At 32.3% G+C, this 15,988-nt stretch overlaps 2 protein-coding genes across 2 annotated transcripts; both read right to left on the bottom strand.

The window, feature by feature from the left end:
- Nucleotides 1–250: 250 nt before the first annotated feature.
- Nucleotides 251–1,322, bottom strand: LOC133181417 (zinc finger protein 484-like). The gene is made up of 2 exons (XM_061315930.1): nt 1,272–1,322; nt 251–1,129 (listed from the first exon to the last, which is right to left on the bottom strand). Exons 1-2 carry the CDS (start codon nt 1,320–1,322, stop codon nt 251–253), a joined length of 930 nt encoding a protein of 309 aa, XP_061171914.1.
- A 7,450-nt stretch (nt 1,323–8,772) lies between these two features.
- LOC133181418 (uncharacterized) lies at nt 8,773–14,510 on the bottom strand. The gene is made up of 3 exons (XM_061315931.1): nt 13,863–14,510; nt 11,737–11,809; nt 8,773–10,424 (listed from the first exon to the last, which is right to left on the bottom strand). The coding sequence occupies exons 1-3, from the start codon at nt 14,418–14,420 to the stop codon at nt 10,024–10,026; spliced, it is 1,032 nt and encodes a 343-aa protein (XP_061171915.1). The 5' UTR covers nt 14,421–14,510; the 3' UTR covers nt 8,773–10,023.
- Between the last annotated feature and the right edge of the window lie 1,478 nt (nt 14,511–15,988).

Below are 15,988 nucleotides of genomic sequence, written 5' to 3' on the forward strand. Positions count from 1 at the left end.
TAACTAAAGGAGTATTTTGTGTGACCTGTTCACACCCGTATATATTATATACTACAGTGAGTATTACATTGAATAGCAATTCCCTGCTACTGCAGTTTTATACAAACGAATATGCACTTAAATACAAGTGATTTTCGTACTCCCATTGAGAAAAAAAATATATACCTTGAAGTGATAAAAATATTTAATTGTTCAAGTAGATTACAATGCGAGCAAAATCCCAACAGCAACATGGCACATATCACAGGGTTTATAAATGATACTTATTTTCAGGCGCAATACCTTTAAGAATCATACACATGATAGGGACATCAGGTAAGTCGTCTTTTATGTGAACACAGCTATGCACCTGTTCTTGGCGCTGACTAGTAAAAACATTATTGCATAAGCTACACTTATAAGGCATACACGACAATCTTTTTACTGAAGTTTTATAGTAAATACAGTAATGCTCTTTCGGATTTTTCTGACGTTCCATGGTTTCTGTCCTCACTTGATTCATACTGTCATCATGAAATGTATCGCTTATATTTGCTTGTGTTTCATTTTCGTTTTGTTTGTTTTCTTGAAGAAAGCTTTCACATCGATGAAAAAGGGATTGGTATTTTGCTACGATTTTGGTGTGCATTTTTCTTGCTAAAGGACTTTGCCTCTGTTGTTTGGAATTATTTTTGCCCTGAGGACAAGATTTTTGGAACGTATCATTTATTTTCAAATATGAAAAATCTTTTTTCTCTGTGATCTCGGGGACTTCACCTGGTCTATTGTGTACTTTTTGGTGCCTTTCTAAATTACTTTTGTGACTAGTTGCGTAGGAACACATAGAACAACGAAAATCTTTCTGACCATTATGGACAGATAAATGTCGTCGGAGCAGAGCTTTCCGGCAAAAGTTCCTCCTGCAAATTTTACATATATATCCTGATCTGTGGTTTAATAGTACATGCTCACGCAGCAGGGCTTTCGATTTGAAAACAGTATCACAGCATTCTAAAATCTTGGAAGAATCCTGATGCATCGTTACAATATGCCGTTTGAGGTTGTTCTTCCGATCTGTACTGTACTTGCAATGTGGGCAATGTACGTGCTTTTCTTTAGTTTGTTTTACATTTTCCATGTCATATCCAACCTAAAACGTTTTTTGCAATATTTAAAACCTTTTAGCAACTTTTCCCAATGTTCTCTTTCCGTGTAATATGACAAAGTTTTATATCTTAATTTAGAAAAAAAATAAATGAATCAGATGAAGAATTCAGTGCGAAGTGACTTACCTGCATAGCAAAGGAACTTGCATATTCGATGTCGAAGATATTAGATTTCATTGGTACAACCGATTTCAAAATATGTTACTGCTTCATAAATCGGAAATTTAGCTTCTTCATATGTTAGAAAACTTACAGTTGCCCAGTATATGTATGAAAACAAGTTACGTTTAATCTTTGTTTCGATGCCTGTGATTGGTTGCAAACAGAGGGGGGAGGAGCTTTGTTCACTGATTTTATGAATGAATTGAAACTGGGGGTTTAAAGGTTATGAGAAAGTTAACGAAAAAAATTATGAATGAAGTACGGATACCAAGCGAGGGAGATTATATTTGTCTTCACAGTCGAGTTCCCTCGCTTGTGACGTCATAGGCGGGGATACTAAAAACTTGCAAATCTTCACCTGCCCATTCAGAGTTGACCTAGGAGTTTCGGTCTCATTTCATTCATAAAAATGTGGCTTTATTAAAACCGTGGATAATTCATAGTAGGTCGGTCGACCAAGGTTAATATCAAATCAAAAAATCTATTAACCACTCCGTAGGATCTGAGGCCTCTTATGTTACTCTTTATACTCGTGGAAATTGCTTCGGTAAAAGATGCCAGAATAGATAATGGAGAAGGGGATTAAAATTACTACAGGTGAGGTGAACTAATCAATTGGCCTTGATTAACAATATACAACAATTACAGTTAATTGATTATTAAATTACACGAACAATGTTTAAAAGTTATATAATTTTCTTTTGAAATAAAAAGACAAAGAAACACATCATTTATATTATATTTAAACGATCAATCACAATCGTAGTCGCACTCCTGGGCGATTTTCATTTCATTTTGATACTTTATTAGGAGTCTCTATATGAGGTACTAGTATACATTTTTTTTTAAACCTATTATTGAAGCTTTAACATTTTATAGATATTTGTGAAGCAATCTTATTTCAATACAAGAACAACATGCATATTTCAAAATCAACCATCTCTTGTAAACTCTCCGATATTTTAAAAGAGATGTTTGATTTAGAAATATGCATGTTTCCTTGCATTGAAATCATGATGAGATTGCTCAGTAAATATCCATATCAAATGTCTTTGTTCAAAACAAGAAGTCCGTACAGTCTGTCCAAACAATTTGTACTTTGTTCTCGAACGAATGAATGTATCCATGTTTGACCCCATCGCCCAGTAATTGAACTCCCCCCCCCCCCCCAAAAAAAAAAAGGGCTATTCTTTGATCAGAATTCTTGAGGATGGAACATTGTACCGTAACTCCAGGTGTACTCAATGAATTTTTTCAATGAACCCGAAAATAAGTCATGCTGTATTGTATAATGTAATGAAATTATATAATAAATTTAACAAATTTAGTAAAGTTTTGGTATTCATGATTTATATTTACTCTGTAGTGCTTAGTTGTTCTCCTGTTTTCACGAGTAACAACCTAAATGCAAATAGTCATGTTATGAACTACTCTTCACAAAAAGTTTATAGAATTGAATACCATTCTCTTTGAAGTATCTTCCACGTATTTTTATTTAGCATAATTTTTTAGCATAATATTTGACATAATTTTACCATATTCCTCATAACCCCCCTCCCCCCGAAATTGCCTCAATTGCTTTAGACTAAGTTTTAATCGGGGTTGTTTCTTGGCTGTGTTAGTATAGCAAATATATTGCGTTTGAGAAACTCTTTTGTGCTGATCAGAAAATATTGAAGTACGTTAGTAACGTCTGCTTGTTTATTATACCCACAAAACAACTTGCATGTATATCATGTTACAGCATGCCATAACTCAGAAAGCACAAGAAATCATTTCTTCTCCAACGAAATGTAATTTCTAGGCTTTTGTTTTCCTGGAACAGGGCTGATTCAAATTCGAAGAAAACATTTTAGGCAAATAAAGGACCTAACCTCACTCCAAACATGCTTACAACTTATAAATTAACATGCTTACAACTTATAGATTAACATGCTTACAACTTTTAAATTAACATGCTTACAACTTATAAATTAAAAGTTAAGTGGAAAGCATTCTAGCGAGAACAGTGCTCAAATCCAAAAAAAAGTACAGTGAAAACTTAGTTCATAACATAGCTAACTGCATTCAGGTTGTTATTTGTGCAAAAAAGTTGCAACTCAGTAGTAAAAGGAAAAATTATCTATCATGAATATGAACACTATCATGAATATGAAAACTTAAGTAAAATTGCAATGTTTTCCATATTTTTTGTTTGCATCTTTGTGTAGTTCTAAACAAAATATTTATTTACAAAATGTGCATTCAATTAGTTCAAAAAGCATGTTTGGGTAAAAAGTGTTAGCTGTATATTCCTATATGTCTCTTCATTATATACCTACAGAAATTTTCAAATTGTTGCTTCTAACCCTGACAAAAAGATACTTTAGTTAACTATAGTTTACTATAGTTAACTATAGTGATAACTTTGATTTACTATAGTGATAACTTTGACACTTTGATTTACAATAGTGATAACTTTGACACTTTGATTTACTGTAATGATAACTGTGAAAACTTTGATTTACTATAGCGATCACTTTGAAAACTTTGATTTACTATAGTGATCACTATGACACTATAGTGATCACTTTGAAAACTTTAATTTACTGTAGTGATCACTATGACACTATAGTGATCACTTTGAAAACTTTGATTTCCTATAGTGATAACTTTGACACTTTGATTTACTATAGTTAATTATAGTTAACTATAGTATTTTTTTGTTAGGGAAACTTTTCAATCATAAACAAACCTTAGAGTTCCTAGATATTGAATTCGAACATCTAAAGAAAAATCTTTATTAAGTGTTCTTGCCTTCCCTCTTCTTTCAACTATAGTCCCGCTGGACACGTCATTACTGGTGATTTCAATATTGTTAAAATGACGACCTAAAAGCAATCATTTTGAAATGTCCTAAATACAGGGAGTCCCGATCTTTCAATTGGCGACAAAAGTTCATTTTATTGTGAATTCTATCGAAGATTATCCCAATCGTTAGGCGAAAACCTTAATAAGCTGGATTAAGGGTTTTAGGAATATATTAAAGAATTACAGAAGAAATTCTTAATTCTACATCTGGAAATCCAACTTATACTCACAGTTCACTTTATAAGGATGGGATTCTTCTAAATCATATTTCAGTGTTTAATATACTTTTAACATTTCAGTCAACGAAGGGGAGTTCGATCTACCATACCTATACTGGATTCGTAAACTTCAAAAAAATCCTTACAAACAAAGATACATTGCCGGGTCAAGCAAATGCTTGGAGTTTCTTATTGACAACATCTGGGTAGTCTTTTGAGACCAGGTCTTCCAAAAAACTGTTGGAAATTCGATGGGTTCTGATTGTGCTCCTTTATTAGACGACCTGTTTTTATATTCCTATGAGGCAGAATTTATTCAAAAACTGAGAAGAAGAACACACTTGCTGTGGCCTTCAACTCGACATTCAGATATCTCGTCGATGAAGGACCAACAAACAACAAAACTGTATAACAAACGAATGACTTCAGTTTTTCCGTCGCCAACTTTCCTTATTTATGTAGTCATATTCCGCTATCATCTGTATATGTTGTTCATGCCTCCAAATTTCATCATTTTTCAAAAATTTTCAAAAGCATTTTCCGAGTACGATCAATCTTTAAACCGAGGCACGCTACTGACAGATATGTTGATGTTAAAGTAATTTCAACAATCTCTTTAAAGTCAGAATTTTGTAAATTCTATGGTCGTTATAATGGCTTTGTTAGCAATTATAATCTATCACTCAGTCGTATTTTGATTGACATATTTCATACCAATTGTTAGTGCTTTGTTTTCATACTAAACTTGACTACGGAGTATTCCGTCTACCTGATTAAATTCCGTCTACCTGATCAATACATAGGGCTCACGGCAGGTGTAACCGGCCGACAGGGGATGCTGACTCCTCGTAGGCACCTGATCCCACGTCTGGAATTTCCAGGGGTCCGTGTTTTATGCCCTGTTCACATATTTGTATTGTTTGTAGGTTATTTTGGACATCGATCACTTTTCGTTATTTTCACCTTTTTCATTTATCCCATACAGAGATCATTTTTAAAATTTATTGTAAGTATCATTTTTAAGAAATCAGTAGTTTCTTTTTTCGGCAGATATTTACGATATTATTCATATCTTTACAACCATTGCGCCATTTTAATTTATGTTAGCAATACTCCTGACTAAAAGAACGAGAGCAATTGTTATTCTTGAGAATAAATAACATGTCTTCACAAACAATTAATTTCAATGATGTTTCATCCACAAATTTAGGTGTATCTTTTCTCCTCAATTTTGCAAACTCTAGGGTGTACTAGTGATTCAACTGAAATGAAATGTGAAGTTGAGGAACAGAAATTACCAAGTCCAATTAAACATTACAAATTGAGAGCAAATCAAACATGGACCTCTGAAGATATCAGAGGCGGGATTAGGTCCCATGGAGAAGTAAGTATCCCCTGTCGAGAAAAAAAAAAAAGATCGAACAATTTGTAATAATTAGATTAGCCAACACTCGACCAACTACAGTCTGTTATTGCAAATAAAATCATTGTGTCCATCAAAGGGTTTGTAGACTTAAAGCAAGATTGTTGATAACTTTGTGACATTAACTTACATGTACATGTATTTGTCAGTAGCCTGTCTCGGTTTAGAAATTATTCTTACACAGAACATGATCTTCGTATCAAATCAACTGAGAGATATTAAGATAAAAGTATATTTCTACATAAATAAGGTAAGCTGAGAAAAGAAAATAAGACGCCATTACGTTTATCATAAAGTTTAGGTGTTAGTTTACCATCAATCCATCAGTTTCTTTCTCTAGTAAACATCCTAGGTAATGTGAAACTGATGTGTCAGGCTCTGTTAAATCACGATTACAACGAACTGAAATTACGCATTACATACCAAGAATAATATCATCTCAGTTTTGGCATTATACTTTTATTCTTTAAGGGGGGGGGGGGGATTATTATTTTCGCAATTTCTGAATGATATCGTAATAAGAAGTAAGAAGTCATGATCTCATTCACCTTTGATTATCAGATATGGTTTTTCTTTGCCTAAAGCAAGCTGAAAAAATCACGAATGTCTTTTTCAGTTAATGTTTTAAACATGTTAAAAAACAAAAAGTAAAATCAAGCGAATCTCAGATAAACTTTAGTAAGACAACTTGTGAGTGCACAGACATCGTTACAGTTATCTTTCTTTATCCATTGCCTTTACATAACATTAATTTTAAGTCGATCAAAACTCGATTCATTTCTTTTTTCTATCTAGTAAAGTGCATCTTTGGTCCTCCATTTTAGCCCTTTCACAACCTCCAGGATGTGATTCATATCACGATTTTACGCATACATACTGAGAATGATTTCATTTCAATTCTGGCTTATTAATTCTTAATAATAATTAAAATTTTCACCACGTCTGAATATTATACCGAGATAAGAAATCATGATCTCATTCGCCATTAATTATCAGATTTGATTTTCTTTGTCAAAAGCAATTTCAAAAAAACAAAATCGCAACCCCAACTATGGATATGTCATAACAAAACAGGCACGGATCCAGGAATTGAAGTTAGGGGGCCCAGTAAGTAGGCAGGGGGTCTGGAGGCGAAGCCCCCGGAAGCTCCTGGATTTTAGAGATTTTGTAGGGTAAAAATGAGGTCTACCAAGTAGACATTTTTACATTTTCTCGACAAAAACTATGATTTACGCTAACTTTGACAATTTTAGGGGGGGGGGCGCCGGGTGCGCCCCCCCCCCTTAAATCCGCCACTGCAAAACCTAAATTATAAGAAGCCGACGTTTTATTTGAAGATAAACTTTGAACAGACAACTCATGGTGCACAATCATCGCTACTAATAGTTATCTTTCTTCTATCATTGCCAACACGTTTTTTTTTTCTTCAGAAATCGGCAATACCGGTATATCTTAGATTTGTGTTCATATATACATGGTATGTTTGCCAGAGTAAATGTGGAAATTTAATCGATAATAATAATGTCATGTGAGCAAAAATTTGTATGGATTTATGAAGAAAATGGTATAATTAGCCGCATATTTAAATAGCAAATAAAACTACGATTTCTTCATATTTTATGAATTTACTATTTGTGTCATTCCCATTGAAAATCAGTCAAAAATATATATCATATCAATCCATTCTTTTTATTTTATTTTATTTTATTTTATTTTTTTGGTTATTTATCTTTAACATAACTTTTTAATACAATACGCTAAAACATACACGAGTCGGTCAAAACTAGTCGTTTTATTTATTCATCACTAGTTGGAATGCACAATTCATATTCTGAATATACATCAACTTCCCTTACTTATGCAGCAATATACTTTCATCACCTGCATACCTGGTTTATATCTCTCGGTTGATTCGATACGCAAGAGCATGTTCTACGTACGAACAATTTCTAAAACAAGGTAAATTATTGACAAACAAGTTGATGAAACAAGAACATCAGCATTTTCGTTTAAAAGTCGTCATTTCGAAGTTCTATGGTCGATACAACGACCTTGTCAGCAAATATAGTTTATCATTAAGTCAAATGCTGACTGACGATTTTCATACTTATATATTGTTAGGTCATTATTTACATACTGAATTGTCGACGGTTTTTTCCCCGTTATTTCCCGATCATGACAAGGAGCACACGGCGGGTGTGACCGGTCGGCAGGGGATGCTCACTCCTCCATGGCACCTGATCCTACCTCTGATGTTTTAGAGGTCCGTGTTTGCTCTGCTCCAAAATTTGTATATTGTTTAATGGACTTTGAGCTTGAATACTGTTCGTTACCTCCATACATTTCATTCAGATATTGCACGGGTAATAAAAAAAATCTGTGTGTAAAAAGTTGCTTTGTCGATATTGGTTATAACAATATAAATATTTGTGCAACAACATTTGTGAAAGTAAATGTTAATAATTACTGATTTTTTTTAATTCGTTTGGTCTTCATTTTATCAAAGTGTTAAAATTTGGAGATAATATTGGGTCAAAACAAATATTTTGTCGTGTACTTTTTAAAAACTCTTAATTTACTTTAAAAAAAAAATTAACAGGGCCTTGTTATGTGCAAAAGTTTAGGGTAATATATATTTCTTAGAATTGATACCTTTTGTTTCACAACCGCCATAGCATTAATTCAGAAGTCAACGTATGAAAATATTTTTATTACTGACATTTAACATATCTTGTCTATTTTTACAGCACGTCGAAAAACTCTTTAGAATACACTTGCTGGTATATACATTAAAGTTTTGAATACATTTGCATAATGATATATATATTATAAAACATTTTTGCATACATGTACATGTATTTATTATATTACAAAATACAGTATCTTCAGCATCTATCTTTATAACCCTCAGATAAAGAAAAACTTATCAAATTAAAACATCATATTGAAAATAATAATAATAATAATATACATTTCTTGATGCTATATTTACTATGTATGGGACTATACATTCATGTATATTGTGAAATCTTAAAACTGAAAAAGTTTAAACAGGACCTAAAAGGAATGATTGATCGATACTAATTTTACCGTAACAGAACAAACTGATAAACATTTTAAAGTCTTGAGGGAAAAATACCAGGGTTTACTTGTCCAAAGTTAAATCTTATTTACAAAATGACCTAACACAATGCTAAAACTGTATATCAAATGTTAAATTTAGCTAACACTCTATTTATTAAAGGTTAGTTAAAATATAAAATAACGCACCTTACTTCTAATGTAGAAACAAAATTTTGGGGCTCTAAGTCAAAATGATCTTTCACTCTTTTATGTATCGTATATTTACTATCATTTACAACGTAGTGGTTTTACTAAAACAAAGATAAACATTCATCAATAGTTCTACATGAAATAAACGAAAATACACACATACGAAATTAATTGCCCTGAATGTCATTTTTGATTCTTCTGAAATAAGCCATTTCTTATACTAGTCTTAGTATTTGTTTTTGAGATCATCGATATTGCAACGTTGACAGTGTGAAGATGAAACCATCTATATCATCTACAAACAAAGAAAAAATATGAAAAAAAGCTCCCATGAATTTAACATAAAAGGTTTATAAAACTGGAGTTCCCTACAAGAGCACTTACCGCCACCTAACACAATAAAGTAAGCACATCTACTAAGATAAAATGTAGCATATAAATAGTAGCAACCCTATGCTATAGAAAGTAGTGCCTTGGGTTGCTTTTTGGTCTGTTCTGGAGCTGCTTAGCAGTCCAGAGTGGTCCCAAATTTTAAGAAAACAGTTACAGAGGTTTCAGCGGTCAACGAAACTGCTTTTTGGGACTGCATGGGTGTCAGTTAGGTCCGATTTGTACCGTATAAATCACGTGACCTTTATAAATGATCATGAGTGGTCTGTCTTTCCCTGATAGTATAAAAATAAAACAGAGAAGATAATAATGCCAGGCTTCTGGTACAAAATAATCGTTTTTGTTTGATCGAGGTCACATCTTACTTTCAATTGATTCTCAAAAATTAGCATGCGTTGGCAGACAAATAAACACATAAAATACCGGTATAAATTGGGGTAACAATATAACCCGGTTGTATATATTGTATATATATATTAACTGACAATTGTAACTATACAGATTAAATGGCAAAAAGTCTACTAAAAGCCGAACGCTTTATACATGTAATAGTTGAATTCTCTCATGATTCAGTTTGGAATATCGAATTCACAACAGAATCAATTCTATACATGCCAAAATAATTTGATTGCTTGAACGTGTACAAAGTTTGTTGTCCCCTCATCTTAATTGTAATAGAATCACCGCTCTGCAGATAAAACACGTCAGATATTTGTTTGGTATCATACGTCAACTGGCCGTTTTTGCTTTCAATGGATGCTGACAAAATAACTTGTTCTTCCACACCGTATCTATGGATACTGATGTTTACATTGCCATGACGTATTGAAGTTTTTGTCACTGCCAAGAAGATGACGTATGCCCCACTCTTTTTAACGATTACTTTGTTTCCAGGAAACATTTGTATTTGTTCACTTTTGATTTCAGTCTTCAAACTCTCATCTCTCAAATGACTAGAATCACCTAAAATTGTAAAAAGAATTAGTGCTCATATGAAGAAAAAACAAACAAACTCACTTTCAATAAAAACACTTAAATACATTTATAAGGCAAAATGAGTTTTCCTCCTACTTATTTTAGGAAAACACAGTTACTTATTTGGAACTTATTCATATATAGTAATTATGTAACAAGTACCTAAAATTTAGCTGTGTTACCTCCTATAATTCTGTTCCCGTAATTTCTATTTACTTTCATTGAATATTTAGTTTTTATATAATTACCATTAGTTTTTAATGTTATTTAATGTTATAGTCATGCTAATTCATGATTGTTTTCTATGCTCCAAAAAACAGCCCTGAACAATCAATTTTAATAACATAAAACACAGGCACTTGTTTCGTATACGGGGCACTCCTTACTTATTTTTACCATAAGGTACCTAACTCAATTTCAGGCACCCTCGCTTCAAACTCGTATTTTGTTAAAATATCAATCATTAACCTACTGTAAAATGACATCGTTCGCTTCGAAAGACTATTTTCTTGTCAATTAAATTGTTTCAGACATCTCTGATCGAGCCTCTTTATTGTAAGCCACTCAATTATTCCTCGAAAATTACCTCCATACAAAATAAGACTTTGAATACATAGGCTTCCGGTTGGGGTTATAAATGTAGGATAAAACCAGAGACATTCGAATGGAACACTCGGAAGTCTGTGGTTTTATCCTACATTTATTATATAACCCCAACCGGAAGCCTATGTATACCATTCAAAGTCTTATTTCGTATGGAGGTTCGATTTGATATATCATAGGTTCTGTCATCAACTATACGCATAATTCTTTTTATTACATTTTCAACAGTGAAATATTTTGATTTATTTATTGAATAAATATAAAGCGATATTCCCTCACAGTGTGAAAGGATACCAAAGTGATATTCTCTCGCAGTGTGGAAGGATATCAAAGTAAGTAAAAAATAATTTCTGGCCTGTCATAAGATAGAGATAGTAACTAAACCGTCTTGATAGAGACTAAAACCGCCAATTTCTTCCCAATTGTTGCTAAAACCCATGTTAGAATGTTTTCAATCTCGACACTGTGTTAAGAAAAGACAGAAGCAAAGGGAAAATAAATGAAAATGTAATTAACACAAAATTCAATTTTTTGTAGTTGGATATGGAATTCATTTCACTCGTGAGACAGGATTTTTTTTGTGTGAATATTTCCACTCGTGCTTCCACACTCGTGAAAATATAAATCAAAAAATCCTGCCCCACTAGTGAAATAAATTCCAAATCCAACTACAAAACATTGAATATCCTCTATTTACCATTTCTAGGAAATGATGGAAAGTATAAGAAAACGTAATCTTCTGTTTTCTTTCTTCTTTTTTCCGAGATTAACTGCAATACAAAAAAAAATTGAAATAAAAAAGGCCAAAAATTGTACATTACTTCTGCAAACGGAAAAAAAATCGGGTGTCCACACGTCTAGTTGTCTGCATGATTCTTTGTCCACCTTAATTTCTGCAATTTGATTTTGAACTGAATTCCATGAAAGGCATGAATGTTCCTCTTTGTTCTACAGAACCTCATTAAGCTTTTAAATTCGTGCGTTTACTGTTTTTGTCACATTTTTACAAAACTATTATGAACAAACAGGCCAGAATGTCCATGTGAATGTACATGTATATAAAGGTATTTTTTTTAAAAAAGGTGGTGCCATTAGTTATTCACAGTAAATGTATATCTTGCCACATTAAAAAAAGTGTTTATTGTAAAAATCTTGAAGATTCTAGAATTTTTCACTAAACAGTTGGTTTTCAGACAGGACTAATCTGTAATGATTATCCAATTTACTATTAATATATTCTTATCATTTTTATATTCAGATACATGTACGTGCTTTTGTATTTTGCTTTTATTTTTGGCAAGGAAATTGGAAGCTTAAGTACAATTCTTTGAATTCAAATAGGAAGTGTTAAATTCAGGTGAATACGGGCACCAAACATTGAGCGGTTAAATCCTCAAAGATATGGCCTAACTATAAGAATTTAAACGAGTTTGGACTAAATAACCTTCGTCAATCATTGCACAGCATAGAAGTAGGCATGTAGGGTCTCTTGTTTTCTTTTTTTTCAAAATAAGTGGATTTTTTTCTGTCAAGAAAATGTGCAATATTTTTTTGTTTTCTCCACAGGTACACATGAGGTAGTATTAATCAAACACGTCACTTTTGCTCAGGTATATTGACTAGTTGGTAGTTGCAGTAATATCTTGACTTTTACTATTTTAATAATACAAATAGGTCAGGTTGAAATGTTCGAAACAGTGTGATTTTTAGTAACTTTAATATTAACTTTCTTGTAGGATCTGATAGTCTCATTTTCCACTTACAAAAGAGGACTTGTTTTCCTTATACGTAATACATTAACCTAATATATGCGAAATTGTCTTAATCGCGTATTGTGTCTCTCTATGTGACACAGGCAAACTGCATAAATTAATAATTTTAATTTACTTATACGTCCACGCGGTTATAATAATTAGGCTCTCCAAAGTCAATTCTACGTTTAAGGTCACCCGCCCTCGTAGGTTTTGGAGAAGTTTGCACTTTGAAAAAACAAACAAATCAGTATTTTTAAAAGTTTTTACTCCAGTTTGCTTTTACTTTTAGCAAATAAAACCTGCATTCCAAAGAAATAGATAGTATTTGGGCCCTGAATAATAATATACATATAAATAAAACATTTGAATCAGTGTCCAATTTGATGTGCTTATGAAAAATTCTTAAAGAATCTGTCCCGTTGTAAATTAAATTTTTATTAAAGAGAAAAACATTAGACCTATGGCTTAGAATCGTAAGGTACAGGTATACAGCTGCAAAATATACAGTCTCATGGAAAATTGTGCAAATATTGTCGATAAAAATTCAAAGTTTATGTCTTTAACCCTTTAAACTTTGTGTTATCGATGTTTGTGAATTCATCGCCTAACAAAGTTGTAATTATCAAAACTATATTCTTTAAATCGTTATCTACAACTGACGTCAAGTTATCAAAATGATTGGTTCTTAATAAAAAAAATATATCAATTTATAACCACACAAAACGTGTTTTGCACTTACGATTTTTTTTTTCGTTTTTACACGCAATTTCTCTAATTCTGTAAAAACATTTAAAGCAGTAATCTATGAATTAAATAAGATTCATAAAAAAAACTTCAAAATAAATAATTTTGAAGTCGTAAGTAACTTTCAACAATTGATAAACATTGCAAAAGGGTGTTTTACTTCTCGATCTTGTGAATCAAAAGATGGCGTAGGTCATTTAAAATATATAGTATTTCCACAATAGCATGTAAGAAGATATAGTTAACCAATAGTAGGATATCGATTATTTTACAAAAGCATTAAAAGTTTTCCTGTTATGGACCAGGAGATAATTTACTGACTTACCAGACCCGCAAGGATCTTCAGGGATTCCGAGTTTTCTTTACAACAGATCTGACTTGAACCCGACAGGTGATACCCTGACAATCTGTATCTTTTTTGTTCAGTTTGGCAGCTAACGCAAACACTGTCTTTTCGAATTCTGCATCCCTGTCCAAACTTATTTGCTTGGGACAACGAAATGTGTGATGAATTATTCGAGGAATCATCGATTTCATTTCTAAATACAACAAAAACGATCAACGCAACAAGCACAACGTTGACAGATAGTGAAATTGTCAACTTGATGTACTGACAATATTTAACACACCCTGGGCACTTCCGCCTGCAAAGTAACACACAACACGATTTTAAACTGTTGAAATCAAGGGATAGAAATGAAACTTTTTCATTTTTATTAATTGTTCCCGCCTCTTTGTCGACACTTGCTTTTATTGTCAAATTTTCAACACAGTCTAAATGTACTTCTGATTCAGCTTTCGTTTTGTTTTGATTAATCTCCACTTGCAAGGGCTCCCCCTCATCTTCTCGGTCTAAAATATCAGCATCTATATTCCCAGACATTGTCGATTAAAATGCTCCAAATCCATTGTACAAAGAGAAAATAAAAGTGCAGTTGTATTTCTTGTAACACTGACTGATTTTAAAAAAACATCTGGAAATGCGCGCACATTATATTGTTTATAAACAGATATGACCTACATATCTTATAATTGAATGCAAATTATATGCACATGGCATATTTTTTTTGGTACTATCTTTTGCTGTTGGCATGATTGGGTTACACAAAAAATGTGTTTTTCCAAAACTGATATCGCGCTGGTTCTGAAAGTGTATAGGGTTAACCGAATTTCCAGTTAAGTTTAGTTTGTACTTCTGATCTTATTTTCATGGTAATCAATAATTTAAACGCACTGTACATGTGAAGGCCGTGTACCTTACGCGCGTAAACATACAGGGTAGATGAGTAATAAAGTAAAGTCATGCCTGTCTCAACAGGGGGTTTCCCTAGTACAGTACAAACAAGTTCAAGATCAAGGGGTATTTTAACAAAAAATCTTTACAGAGACTATTCTTCATGGTAGAGCGATTCTGAACAACAAAATACACATATATACTTTCCTCGCATGTGCAGAAAAGAACCCTTAATGATACTGTACTATCACGGTTATCTAATTATATAGATTTATGGATATTTTTTTAATTTAAATCTGCAAAATATTATTAAAATCTGCAAAATATTATTAAAAACGTTATTTACAATTAAGATGGTTATGCTGATTCGTTCTACACCACTTCGCTGGGAAAAATATGCATTCTGTAAAGAAATCTTCAGAAATACCCCCTTTAATTTGCGCCAGGAATTCCCCGTAATATATGAATTCAACCAAACATCTGTGAATCTTGTAGAAACCTGTTTGAATGTTTTACATAGTAATGTCCTTCTTCTGTTTATTAGAAATGGAAAAAATCAGTTGATCTATCCTACATCGACACTTTCTTTGGCTTCTTTTCGTTCAAAAAAAAAAATATTTTTTTAAGTGCGGAAGACGGTTTATGTGGTTATTATAAATATAAATCCATATCACTTATAATAATTTTAATTTCTTAATCTGAGGTCTATGGCAAGCCCTTTTACTATTTATTCGTAAAATATTTTTTTCTTTCAATAAGAGAGATATCTCTTTAGCTTAGAGAGATATCTCTATAGCTTATAGAGATATCTCTTTAACTAAAAGAGATATCTCTTTGACCAAGAGAGATATCTCTTTGACTAAGAGAGATATCTTTATAACCTAGAGAGATATCTCTATAAACAAAAGAGATATCTCTTTTTGCAAGAGAGATATCTCTTTTACTTAGAGAGATATCTTTTTAAGCTAGAAAGATATCTCTTAAAGCGAGAGAGATATCTCTTAAAGTTAGAGAGATATCTCTTTAACAACGTTAAAAGAGATATCTTTCTAAGTTAGAGAGATATCTCTTTAGATTTTCAAAAAGAGATATCTTTCTTAGTTAAAGAGATATCTCTCTTAATGAAAGAGATATCTCTTTTTAAGTTATCCTTAAAATGAAATAATTATTCCTCCCTTATAATACGAAATCGAGGCTAGACACCACATGGCAGGAAG

Source organism: Saccostrea echinata, unplaced genomic scaffold (assembly GCF_033153115.1).
Source record: "Saccostrea echinata isolate AGI-Se365-2 ecotype Australia unplaced genomic scaffold, CSIRO_AGI_Sech_v1 ptg000008l, whole genome shotgun sequence".
NCBI lineage: Eukaryota > Metazoa > Mollusca > Bivalvia > Ostreida > Ostreidae > Saccostrea > Saccostrea echinata.

What these genes read in the sequence shown, in the direction of transcription:
- LOC133181418 (XM_061315931.1), bottom strand. Translation starts at nt 14,420, where the DNA reads ATGTCTGGGAATATAGATGCTGATATTTTAGACCGAGAAGATGAGGGG. An exon ending in TGAAGATCCTTGCGGGTCTG is followed by an intron (nt 11,810 to 13,862) that starts GTAAGTCAGTAA and finishes TTTGTATTGCAG; the next exon opens with TTAATCTCGGAAAAAAGAAG. An exon ending in TCCATCATTTCCTAGAAATG is followed by an intron (nt 10,425 to 11,736) that starts GTAAATAGAGGA and finishes TTACAATTTTAG; the next exon opens with GTGATTCTAGTCATTTGAGA.
- LOC133181417 (XM_061315930.1), bottom strand. Translation starts at nt 1,322, where the DNA reads ATGAAATCTAATATCTTCGACATCGAATATGCAAGTTCCTTTGCTATG. An exon ending in CAAGTTCCTTTGCTATGCAG is followed by an intron (nt 1,130 to 1,271) that starts GTAAGTCACTTC and finishes AAAACGTTTTAG; the next exon opens with GTTGGATATGACATGGAAAA.